This window comes from Sebastes fasciatus, chromosome 12 (genome assembly GCF_043250625.1).
Source record: "Sebastes fasciatus isolate fSebFas1 chromosome 12, fSebFas1.pri, whole genome shotgun sequence".
NCBI lineage: Eukaryota > Metazoa > Chordata > Actinopteri > Perciformes > Sebastidae > Sebastes > Sebastes fasciatus.
Genome location: NC_133806.1, coordinates 21,060,799 through 21,074,128, shown reverse-complemented (window position 1 = coordinate 21,074,128; position 13,330 = coordinate 21,060,799). Strand labels below are relative to the sequence as shown.

The following is a 13,330-nucleotide window of genomic DNA, read 5'->3' as shown; positions in this document are numbered from 1 at the left end:
AGAGCAGCTTTTGCAGATAAGTTGATAATAAGGCAGCTAACACTGAGGACACTGAGGTTATGTCCTTTGTATTTTTTATGGGAATCTGAGGGCTTTAGAATCCTTCTACATTTAAAAAGCATTAAAAGACAAACATTAAACGTGTGGGAGGAGTGTTACATGTGGTCCAGCCTCATGACGTCACATTTCATGAGACTTCATAAGGAGTCACAGTTAGACCATGCAGGGTCACTGGCGCTGCGGACACATCCTCATCTGACTGATCAGCTTTGACGAAGGTACTGTGATATGTTATCCTTTGAATTTAATTTAATAGAAAAAATTAGACTTTGAATAAAGACATCTGATGTTGGCCATATCTACCCTGACAAACATCTTACCTGGAATTTAATAACAAAGGCATTAATTCAAATGATTGAATAAAGCGGGCCAACATATTTCGAAGAGTTTATTTATTTTCTAAGAGGAGAAAGACTTTTATATATATATATATAAAACACAGTTCAATTTAAGGCCATATCTACAAATCGTATCACATCATTATATCATTAGGGACTGTTGTTGACATCTATGTAAGGAAATAAAAGGAAAAAAAGGTTCATATTGTTTCTTCATGTTGCCATTGCAGGTCTCAAGACAATAATGGAGATGACCAATGTCTCTTCCTATCACATCAATACAACAGATGTATCTAGAAATAATGGCTCTACAAATATTGACAAGTATGCAGAGCTGAGAAAGTCTCTCCACATCTTGTCCCTCGTTGTTTACTGTCTGGCCTTTGTCCTTGGTGTGCTCGGGAATGGAGTGGTTATCTGGGTGACCGGGTTCAAGATGAAGAAAACCGTTAACACAGTTTGGTTCCTCAACCTGGCTGTGGCCGACTTCCTCTTCACAGCGTTCCTGCCTCTGAGTGTGACCTACATGGCTTTGAATCTCCACTGGCCTTTTGGCAAGTTCATGTGCAAACTTGCCACCACTATAAACACCCTGAACATCTTTGCCAGTGTCTCCATTCTGATGGTGATCAGTGTGGACAGATGTGTGTCTGTGGTGTGGCCCGTCTGGGCCCAGAACCACCGGAGTGTACGCAAGGCTTCCTGTGTGAGTCTGGGTGTTTGGGTACTGGCTCTGATTCTCAGCATTCCGTTCTTCATCTTCAGGGACACTGGGCTGAAACCCAGTAAGGACGCCATCATCTGCTTCAACAACTTTGCTCTTTCTGATGACTATAAAACACCGTCTGTGATTCAGCTGGGACAGCTTCGTCATGAGGCCATGACCATCACCCGCTTCCTCCTGGGATTTGTTGTCCCCTTCACTGTCATTGTCTCCTGTTATGCTGTGATAATCCATCGTATCAGAAGAAACCGCACCCTGGCCAGCAAGTCAAGTCGCCCCTTTAAGATCATCGCCGCAGTTATCACCACTTTTTTCCTGTGCTGGGCTCCGTATCACATCATTCATTTAATTGAGATGGTGAATTTCAGGCCTACTAATCGTAGTATAACATTGCGCCATGTCACCATTATTGGTGGTCCTTTAGCAAATAACCTGGCTTATTTCAACAGTGTCCTGAACCCACTGCTGTATGTGTTCATGGGACAAGATTTCAAGGATAAAGTCTGCAAATCCATCCTGACTGTATTGGAGACTGCCTTCCGGGAAGAGGTTTCTGGCTCTCACACCCACACAAAGTCAGTGGACACCAGTCGGAGCAGAGAGATGTCAGCTCTTAATACTGAAGTTTAAGTCTGTCCATGACATGAAGAAACAAATGCTGCAACTGCACAAATGTTTTTCATAAATGTTGCTGAATATAAGAATAACTTTATATTCATAGCTTTTATCAATATATGCTGTGTGTGTATATGTAGAGAGAATATAGACTGTAAATGGCCTTATGGAACAGATTTTACTGAATATAGAATCTACATGGTGAAATATGTTTTCACACTGCAAGTTCATTTTGTACAGCATTGTCTCAACACCCAACTTGCCTCTCACACCCAACTCAACCCAACTTTCTCTGCCATCAAGACGTGAGAAAAATTGGGCACGATGACAATCCCCACAGAAACCATCTTTTGGTTTATCTACACCATTTTGTGATGTATATCTTGCATTGTCATTTCCTCTTTTGGTATGTGTAGTCATTTTCACATGGCCAACCACCCTGAAATGTTCATTTCTCATGGTGCACTGCAAAGCCACTGATTGACATTGATCAACACTGTATGTGGCAACACCATAGAAACCTACTCAACTAAGTTTTGACTGATACATACCTACTGCATTCTTTGATAAACATGTTATTGTATATTTTTACTGTATGTAAGCCTAAACTTATGGTAGTTGCTATGAGCGTGTTGTGTTCCAAAAGCAGCATCCGTTTTCACTTGGCTTAGTTTGATCTTTTGTTTTTTGTTTGCTACAAATTTGAGATACTTTACTTGAGTATTTCTCAGAGGCAAATATTGTTTTTACACCATTACATTTGTCTGACAGCTTTACTTTTCATATTACATTTTTCAACAAATTCTCCTACTTCTTAAGCTAAATAATTTAAAAATCCTCTTGGATCAGCTGAAAAAATGCATCATCTCAACGCTGACAACAGGGCTGTACATAAAGTAGCTAAAATATTAAACAACTTTTAATGTTTTCATCTGCATCCTTTTACAAGATCATTTTATGGTGTATGCAAGTTTTTTTTAAATAATCATCTATCATTTTTTGTATCAGTGTTATGATGTTGTTTTATACAAAATCCTACTATAATAAAGATATTTTTGTGGAAAAACTTGACTCCAGTCAACTAGAATTGTGAGTGGGACCCAGGGCCATAGCCTGCTACAGAGTAAATTAATTAATTAATTTAATTAATAAATTCTGTAATATCCAGTAATTCAATAAAGCTCTGCATTAAATTGATAGTTAAAATCTTCGTCGTCAAGGGGTCTTAAAATTAAATAAAGAGTTAAATGTGTGCTGTATGGGGTAAGGTTTTCTCTTTCGTATTGTGCGGAAATACGTCATACACGTTTGCACCGTGCGTCATGATGCCATAGTTATACCATTTTAATATGCTCTGGGAGGGATCGGATAGCTCCGGCCTGCAGCGAAAAATAGTCATCTGCCACCGAGCAGTACTAACGGATTCCTGCATATAACATTCACTGTAGAGATGTACCAGATTGTGTGGTAAGTTATGTCTTCATCGAGATATGGCGGTCAGGGAATCAAGCATCAAGACCGAGCCGTTTCATTTTCCCGCCGAGAAAGTGTGTGTGAAGCTGAAATATCTTGCACGGTCATTGCAACACAAGGAAACAAAGCCATCAGCACCAATAGGAAGTCCCTGGATGTTGTGGCCCCGTGCTCTCATGAGGAAGCAGACACTAAACAGACACGAAAGGGCCGCCATATTGCTGTTAAAATTTGTTAAAACTATGAGAATTAGATCCAGAATGCTAGAAAACATAATATCATAATGACATAATGAAAACATAATGACACCAATATCACTCAAATCGACCAAGTAGATGAATTTCTATGAGAGAAACCGTTATCAGCAGGTCAATTTGGCGGCCATCGTGAAAAATTGCGGCCATCTTGGATTTTCAAGTCGTTTATATTTGCTTAGTGACCCCTCGGCAATCATCAAGCCAAATTTGGTGCATGATTTTTCCACTATCCGCTCCACTAACAGCAGCAAAGGGGATAGTGCAAAAAACAAGATGCATCAGCTAACACAGTAAAAAAAGAGCTAAACAAAGTGTAACAAAATATGAACCATTTAAATAGAAGAAAGTATAAAAATAGGCGCAGTATATACAGTATTGACAATAAACAGACTATTAACAAAATTTCACAAGTGGAAAATTATATTGCACAGTGAGAATTACACCTGAGTAGTAGCTACTGACACTTGGTGTTCAGTAAAGGGCCGTTCTTGTCAGTTTTTGGTGTGTATGTGGTCTACTGGGAGTAGTGCTGGTTGTGGAGTCTAATATGGTCCAATATGGTGTAAAATTCTAGTATTAAGTCAAAAACTATCCTATTTTCTCGGGGTAGGACCACCTTTATCTACAGACCTGATGGCTCGTGGTAATCAAGTTTGCTGCTATGTTACAAATAGATGTTGGTCTGGATGCTCTGCAGCTCTTTATCAGCAGGTAAATGGTTGAACAGTTCATCGGAGGAATTGAGGGAAATAAGAAGTAACGCTATAGTAGTGCTGGTCTTTTTAACATGACAGCTGATAGAAGCAGTGACAGTTAACCTGCAGCAGTAAGATGGCATTTACACCTCTAACCTTTATGTTCCTGCAGGAGAAGGAATAGTTCATAGCCATCCACAGATGGCAAGAAAGTAAATACAGGGAACATTTTGGCAGACAGGGATTTACTGTTGCCTGTCCCAACATGCGACCTTGTACCACACCAACAACAGCAGCCAAATCTAACCTGTCAGAACATTAGAGAGCTGTTTGTGACTTCTTCTCACCACTAGGTGGTATATTGATTCTACAGAAGCATCTGGGTGCTGGATATAAAGCAGACTTTAATTTAAAGTAAGATCCTCTGCAATGTCAACCCGTCTGTGCCGTTCTTAACTGCTTATTGGTTTAGGATGAATGAAGACAGGCGGTCTGTTTGAGATTAATATTTGAAGAATGTCTGTCAATGAATATATCCAATGCATTTTATTGAAATATAAGCTTAACGCCTGTACTGGGGAAGGTGTCAGGTCCATGTAAGCTGTTGACATATGAGGTCAGAGATAGCCAATAAAGCATGAAGGAGAAGACACATGAGCATCGGTCGATGATGGCTGAAGCTCTTGATATTGAGAAGAACTCTGGGATTAAGTTTTAATATAACTGGAGTATATTGCTGATTACAGTCAAACTCCAAGATTCCCTGAGGATAACAAGAAAATGAGTTTCTAGAAAAATAAGGGAAGATTTAAGGACTAGTGGTAATACTCATTTGTGGGGTATAAAGTTTACGTTTACATAAATAGAGCTCCTTAGATCTGGCTGCAAACAGCTTTGAAAAAAACGTTCCTGCGTTGTAAATGAGCATGCAGATGCTGATGAATTTAAATGCTCCGTGGACAACAGTACCATGCAAAAAGTTTCAAATAAAAAGCATAATTTGTCCACTGACAAGGAACACAGAAACCTCAATATAATGATATAAGGGGTCCTTATGAATGTATACTTCAATATACTGAATAAAGACTTTTTATACATGTCAATGTAGAGATGAGTCAACCTCTATGCAGAGGTTTCTCCTATTTACATACAGCTATTAGCTGCCTTCAGGGACCTAATTTCCCCTCAGGAATCAAATTCTTCTTGTTGTCTTGCATGCATATGCACTGTGGGGTATACTTTTTAAACCAAAAGTGCAACCAACCTGTGTCATCCGTTGGGCGTTTAAGCCACTCACCCTTGTGAGTCTCCTATAATCACCTCTTTGTTCTGACACTCACTCGGCTGGCAGCAGTTGGCAGCTACTGTCTGCCTCTCTGTTTTATTGTCTGTGAGACGCAGCTGCCAAGATTAAAACTTCACTCTCATCCATCACTCTTCCTCTCTTTCATCACCCTCTCCAAGGACATTCTCGTAGTTTTCCTTTTAAGCCAGAGCTGCAACAAAAGAAGAACGTTAGAAGGAAAAAGGATTCTTATTTTAGCTTTTTGAAGACTTTTTTGTTGGATAATGGAAAGGTGGAATGCAAATACATTCAACTATTCAACTACAGTAGATTCAAATGATTAATTTACTGTATTATTTCCTTAAACCCATATGGCACAATATTACAGACACAAAAGAAATATTTTTTTGACATGATCAGAATCAGCATCATCTTTATGGACCAAGTATGTGAACACTAACAAGGAAATTGACTCTGTTTTTTGTTGCTCTCAGTGTACAAACAGAAATATACATGCAGCTGAAACAAGGAGAACAAAGCTGACCTATAACATTTGACTATGCACAGATATGAATAAAAAGTATATATACAGCGGGTAAAATAAGTATTGAACACGTCACCATTTTTCTCAGTAAATATATTTCCAAAGGTGCTATTGACATGAAATTTTCACCAGATACTGTTAACAACCCAAGTAATACAGAAACCAAAACAAATTAATTCAGAAATTAAGTTATGTGTAATAATGTGAAATGACACAGGGAAAAAGTATTGAACACATGAAGAAAAGGAGGTGCAAAAAGGCATGAAAGCCAAGACAACAGTTGAAATCTATCAGTAATTAGAAAGCAATCAAAGAAATCAATAAGTAATGCACTCAACCGCCATGGCCTGTATGCACGCTCACCACGCAAGACTCCATTGCTGAAGAAAAAGCATGTTGAAGCTCGTTTAAAGTTTGCTGCACAACATTTGGACAAGCCTGTGAAATACTGGGAGAATATAGTCTGGTCAGATGAGAGCAAAATTTAACTCTTTGGATGCCATAATACACACCATGTTTGGAGGACAAATGGCACTGCACATCACCCTAAAAACACCATACCAACAGTGAAGTTTGGAGGTGGTAACATCATGGTGTGGGGCTGCTTTTCAGCATACGGTACTGGCAAACTTCACATAATTGAAGGAAGGATGAATGGAAAAATGTACCGAGACATTCTTGATAAAAATCTGCTGCCATCTACCAGGATGATGAAGATGAAACCAGGGTGGACATTTCAGCAAGACAATGATCCCAAACACACAGCCAAGGAAACTCTCAATTGGTTTCAGAGAAAGAAAATAAAGCTGCTAGAATGGCCCAGCCAATCACCTGACTTCAATCCAGTTGAAAATCTATGGAAAGAACTGATGATCAGAGTTCATAGAAGAGGCCCACGGAACCTTCAAGATTTGAAGACTGTTTGTGTGGAAGAATGGGCCAAAATCACCCCTGAGCAATGCATACGACTAGTTTCTCCATACAGGAGGCGTCTTGAAGCTGTCACTACCAACAAAGGCTTTTGTACAAAGTATTAAATAAATATCAGTAAGCGTGTTCAATACTTTTTCCCTGTGTCATTTCACATTATTACAGATAAATTAATTTCTGAACTTATTTTTTATTTTTTTTTGTATGTATAGATAACTCGGGTTGTTACCAACATCTGATGAAAATTTCATGTCAATAGCATCTTTGGAAATATATTAACTGAGAAAAATGGTGACGTGTTCAATACTTATTTTACCCGCTGTATATATATATATATATATATAGAGAGAGAGAGAAACCAACAACAACAGGACAACAGTGCATGCCTGAATGGAATTTTTATTTTTATTTTTAGTAGTAAATCTAGTGAGTAGTTAGAATCCTGATCCACACTCTCTACCAATTGGTGGCGGTAAAGCACCAATGGTAAAGTTGTTTGCCAAACGCCATAAAACTCCAACAGAGAAGAAGAAGAACAAGAAGAAAAACTGGATATAGAATAGGCAAGCACCCAACTGGGAAATGCACATATTGTAATCAACCACAAACTGTCGAACATGTACTGATACACTGCAGGAATTACAGTATCCAGAGGAATCACCTTTTACAGTCACTAAAGAAGGCAAAACATCGGGACTTTTCATTGTCAGGTCTATTATTCAGTTTTTAAGAGAAACTGATTTAGTTAAACAAATCTAGAATTTTCATCATCATTATTATTATTATTATTATTTATTATTGTTATTATTATTTATTATTTTATTTTATTTTATTTTATTTTATTTTATTTTATTGTCAGGTCTATTGGGGAACACAGCAGATAACATATATACTGTGAAATTATTCAGTTTTTAAGAGAAACTGATTTAGTTAAACAAATCTAGAGTTTTCCTCATTATTATTATAATTATAATTATTATTATTATTATTTTTAATTTATTTATGTATATATTTTTTTTTCTTTAATTTTTTTTTATTATTATTATTTATTTATTTATTTATTTTTCCTGCCAATCTACTGCTCCACACTCCAGTCCAGTAGGTGACGGTAATGCACGAATAAGCTGGTTTGCCAACCATCAATAAACACCAAAGAACAAAAAGAAGAAGAGGAGGAGGAGGAAAAATAAGAAAGAAGAAGAAGAAGGATGTTGAAGGTACACAAACAAACGTGTGCGGTTGTTGGCTGCAAGAACCAACACAGAAGTCTCCATCTCCCACCGGAGGATACGAAGTTCAAGTGGATTCACTTCATCTATGATGGAAATGTGCCTCTAAACGTGACATCCAGACCGTATGTGTGCGCAAACCATTTCACCTGGAACTGCTATACAAACGCGGGCCAGTATAAAACCGGATTTGCTAATACTTTGAGGCTCAAGGAAGGAGCAGTACCGACCATCAGAGACCCGAGTACAAACCCTGAAGCTGTAAGCTTTACCATATAATGAATGTACAGTAGCTGTTGGCAGAACTACACATCTGAGATGAAGTTGGTTGTAACCTGTTTACTGTTTCCTCCTTACAGCAGGCCAGCACATCACTACATATCAATACAAAGAAGGATGCTGCCTGCCAGACCGACACAACACCGACACGTCATGTTAGAACACAACTGTCTTCCAGGACTCTAGGGCCTTACTACAGGAGTACAGGTGTGTAGCCTAATATAAACAAGGTATAGTTCTGTTTGTACACTGAGAGCAACAACAAACAGAGTCAATTTCCTTGTTGGTGTTCACATACTTGGTCCATAAAGATGATGCTGATTCTGATCATGTCAACAAAACATATTTTCTTTTTATTATTATTTTCTTTTGTGTCCTTAATATTGTGCCATATGGGTTTAAGGAAATAATACAGTAAATTAATCATTAAAATCTACTGTAGTTGAATATGATCATTACAAGTTGGACATCATTGTGAAGGTAAATAAACAGGCTTTCCAACCATGTAAAATACAATGGCAATTAGCATTGTAACAACAGAGAAATAATCCACCAAACTCAAATTTCCAAACTTTTTTTTCCGAGTTTATTAGGAAAACTGACAAATTTTAATAACGAGCTGTTGCAGCCTTTAGTAGCTGTGTTGATAGTGTAATATTTCTATGTGTCTTATGTCAGGTTAAAATTCTGTTCCAGGTGTCCAGGCTACTGTGCCCTGCAAAGACTCTGGTGTTGGCCCATCGAAGAGACCTCGTCTGGAGATGGAGGAGGAGGAGGAGGAGATGGAGGAGGAAGATGAGGAGTTGTTTGAGGGCAGCTCTTCAAAGGTGGATTCAGAAAAGCAGGATCCTACCTATGATCCTGCGGAGTCAGACACAGATTTAACAGAGTCGACAGACATGCCGTGAGTTACTCAATTATCCCAGGTAGAATTTATTACAGGACTGTTGTTTGACTGCATTACTTTTAGCTAGGAATAGATAGATAGATAGATAGATAGATAGATAGATAGATCAAGTCATATCATGGCTCATAACATGTAGCTCTTTTTTTTTTCTCTGACAGTAGTGAAGCACCCAGTCCCGACCATAAGATCAAGAAGTTTATAGTGTATGAGAGCTGCATTATGGAGCTGTTCGAGGTGTGTCCTGTGTGCGTGCGGGCGTGTGATGTTCAGACCCGAAGGATCGGTACATTCATATCAGTGGAACAGCTGTGCCCATATTGTCAATACTCCCGACAATGGAATAGCCAACCCATTCTGGGAAGCACTCCAGCCGGGAACCTCCAGCTCTCCGCGGCAGTGTATCTCAGCGGAGCATCTTTCTTCAAAGTTGAAAAGGTAAACGAAGAACACTCTTTGACTCGTTGAATATGGCATGTAATGTTGTTGAATTTGTAGCACCTTATTCAGATCAAATTATAGGAAATGCTACTACATATACCTTTTTGTTGTCAATTTTGTCAACCATCAGATCTTCAAAGCAATGGAGCTGCAGATGTTCCAGTATGACACCTTTCGTCGTCATACAAGAATGTTCATCGAGCCAGCTGTTGTGAACAAGTGGAAAACATCCCAAGATGTGACGGTACAGCGGCTCAGTGAAGAGGACAAAGTGGTAGTTGGAGGTGACATGAAGGCTGTCTCTCCAGGTACTTCAAATTTGAGGTTGTCATAAAAACATGTCACACACTACAATCAATATATGTATAATACCATCCAGTGACTCATGCAAAGATCATAACAATGTTTTCACAGGGCACTCTGCAAAGTTTGGTTGCTACACCATGATGGACCTCAAGAACAACATGGTTGTTGATATCCAGTTGGTTCACGTGAGTGAGTTGAAATTAAATGTTAACAAGTTTTTACATTTAGTTTTTTTTACAATGTTTGTCCATGTAACACTTTTTAATAATTATAATAATTGACGTCCAAATCTGTATTTGAATGCATTGCGTTTTTTATATATATATATATAGATATATATATATATATACAGTATAGGAGAAATAGTAATCCCACATTACTCATTATGCATCAGCATTGATTACAACATAACCAGGCCAACAAAGCAAGGTCCTTTATTTTATATGTTGGCATAGGCTACAGTCTATTTATTTATTCATTTATTTATAGGCCTACATATTAGAAAATTTGTTTTATTGGTCACTGATGTGATAATTGCACATTTTGCCGCCGTTTCCACTTCAATAAAAAGGAAAATCCTTGAAGTCTGATTTTTGTCCTCATCTCTCATTAGACAATAATAGCAAAGCAAAGTACAATATGTGTGATGTTGTCGTTGTCTCCCCTCCCACTGCCATTTTAATACAAAGGCTTACCGTTTTATACTCAGCCTACAGTTAGCCAAACAGCCCTATTATATATATTTATCATTTTTTTTGTTTTTTGTTTGTTTGGACAGAGCAATGAGGTCGGTGCAGGCTACCACAGGGAAAGAGAAGGTATGAAGAGGAGCCTGACATTGTTGGAGGAACGTGGTGTGACTCTGGATAGCATCGTCATTAAGAGTCATCCACAAATACAGAAATTCCTGAGGGAGAGCAACATCACCCATTACTGTGACATCTCGCACATGGAGAAAGGTATATTTCCTTATGTTTATGTGCATGTTTAAAGAGGGGAAACGCACAAAAGCATGTGTTGACTGTACGGGTAATCAATGTTGACCTTCAGAAAGCACATTGTAGCAATGGCCGGTCCACACACACGGCAGTTGTTAAATCAAATGCATTAGACACATAGCAATAGTCTGTATGATTGTACATGTAGTCTGAGTAACGTGAGAAACACGTGTCCTTTCAGTTATAGCGTAATGCAGTGAGACATTGTATGTTTACAGTTGATTAACACATTTTAATTTTGATATGCTGCACTGCATTTGTAGGAATTTCGAAGCAACTGGAGGAGATCGCCAAGATGAAGGACTGTGAAAAACTACAGAAGTGGTTACCGTCTATCAAAAAACACATTTACTGGACTGCAGCATCATCTACCACCGGACCAGAGAGAGTGGCGAAGTGGACCTCCCACCTGAACCATGTGCTGGATATTCACACACATGGGGACCCCATCTACCCCCAGTGCCTGCATCCACTGCGCAAAAACACGGACCCAAATAAATGGCTGGCAGCAGGTGTGTTGGTCATATACAGACCAAAACTTAATCACACGACTCCTCTTATTTTAATTATCAATTACAAACATTCTATATTTTATGAAAGATTAGTGTACTCATTCATTTAATTAGGTTTTTATAAAATACTGCATTATGAGGTAAAATAAACATTTGTTTCCTCCTTTTTAAGGAACTCTTGCTTTCTACAAGCTGGAAAAGGTGATGACGAACAAGAAGATCTTAAAAGACGTCGCAAATCTGAGCCCCCACCCACAGACTTCATCTCTGGAGGCTTTCCACCGCACCATTCCTCGTTTTGCTCCTAAAAGCGTTAGGTTTCCATTTGTTGGATTGCTGTGCAGGTAAATTAAACTTTAGTTATTTAGAACTTATAAAAATGTGTACAGTCTGCTATTATTTACATTTCTGATTTTCTCTTTACTGTACTTCAAGACTCTACCTGGCTGCCCTATACTACAATGAAAATGCTGACAAGGAGGCAGAAAGCGCGGAGAAACCAGCGAAGACGTTCCGTAAGTGTTACATTCCTTTATTTTCCAAACAAAAACCTATGTAATGTACATGTTGTATTTAGTATTGCACTTCGGATTTGTAACACCTTCAGCACACAATATATACAGTACAAATTTAAACCTGGGAAAAATACAAACCCACATGTAAAAATGATAAAAAGGTAGACCAAATCTTTCTTTTTGTCAAATATTGCACAGGATATGTGGATGACTTGATGGACCTCATCTTTGAGAAAGTCTTTGTGGACCCGACACCATACTTGAATGAGGTTTTGAAGATCCCCATCCCAGAGGACAATGAGGAGGACATCGGTGTCCCGGTTCAGTGAACGGCGATCTGAACCCTCCATAGCTGCCTTGGGCGTCAGGAAACTCCCTCACCAGCTCACAAAGCTTCGATAGTCCAGATACCGATACCAGATAAGGGCCGTAATAATTAGACAAGATATTTAGTCATGTAAACATCTATCTATGGTGTGTCTCCAACTCTTTTGTTAATATGTGTTCAGTGGATCATTGGGAATTACTTTTTCTATTTATTTTTTCATTATTCTCGATGATCGATGCATGAGTTGTCATGTTATCATCATATGTTGTGACAAAACACTACAACTCTGCGTAGAGCAACTACTGATGAATGTGATGACAATAAATGCTTTACAGTATCTGTAAAATGTTTAATGAGTAATGTTTCATGAGCACTGTATTTGGTGAAAAAAAACATTTGCAATGTACTCTGAATTTGGGGCATTCAACTATAATTTGGGGTGTGTTAATGGGGTATCGTGACCATTTTAATGTCTTGCTCACTCAAATAATGTAGGCAAGACTGCATAAAATCTTACATATTTATTTTCATGGACAGCACATGTAATCATACAATTTTGACTACAGTTTGATTACACTGTATAACCCGTTTTCACTGAAAGCAGCAGTGGGTAGGCTTCAAACATCTTGTAGTGTACTGTTTAGCTGTAAAATGAGAAAGTTTGCTCCGGCTGGTGGGCGATGCTTGGTATTTCCTCAACTGATCTCATCATGGCTGCTGGGTCACAAACTTTCTAATTTTACAGCTAAACAGTACACTACAAGATGTTTCTGAAAACATTTTATGTGAGAAAGAGGCATTACAGAACAGAATAATAATTAATATTTGATCAGCACTGCGTAGTTTGACAGTTTGATCTGAGTTTGCGAGTGATTGACAACTGCTCCAGCTCGGTTC

The 13,330-nt window shown here is 38.4% G+C and overlaps 2 protein-coding genes across 4 annotated transcripts; both read left to right on the top strand.

Moving 5' to 3' along the window:
* Positions 1–212: 212 nt before the first annotated feature.
* On the top strand, positions 213–2,803 carry LOC141779330 (chemerin-like receptor 1). 2 transcript variants are annotated; one of them, XR_012596261.1, is made up of 3 exons: positions 213–278; positions 629–2,419; positions 2,587–2,803. XR_012596261.1 is itself a non-coding variant. In XM_074654100.1 (2 exons), the coding sequence occupies exon 2, from the start codon at positions 643–645 to the stop codon at positions 1,750–1,752; it is 1,110 nt and encodes a 369-aa protein (XP_074510201.1). In that variant the 5' UTR covers positions 213–278; positions 629–642; the 3' UTR covers positions 1,753–2,440. The 2 variants fall into 2 exon arrangements, 1 of the variants encoding a protein (XP_074510201.1); XM_074654100.1 differs by lacking the exon at positions 2,587–2,803 and having other exon boundaries at positions 629–2,440.
* A 5,267-nt stretch (positions 2,804–8,070) lies between these two features.
* Positions 8,071–12,779, top strand: LOC141779322 (uncharacterized). Of its 2 annotated transcripts, none has more exons than XM_074654086.1 (11): positions 8,071–8,411; positions 8,510–8,636; positions 9,126–9,333; positions 9,498–9,771; positions 9,905–10,082; positions 10,189–10,265; positions 10,859–11,039; positions 11,342–11,590; positions 11,763–11,934; positions 12,026–12,105; positions 12,304–12,779. In XM_074654086.1, exons 1-11 carry the CDS (start codon positions 8,130–8,132, stop codon positions 12,432–12,434), a joined length of 1,959 nt encoding a protein of 652 aa, XP_074510187.1. In that variant the 5' UTR covers positions 8,071–8,129; the 3' UTR covers positions 12,435–12,779. The 2 variants fall into 2 exon arrangements, with proteins under 2 accessions (XP_074510187.1, XP_074510186.1); XM_074654085.1 differs by having other exon boundaries at positions 9,495–9,771.
* Positions 12,780–13,330: the final 551 nt, after the last annotated feature.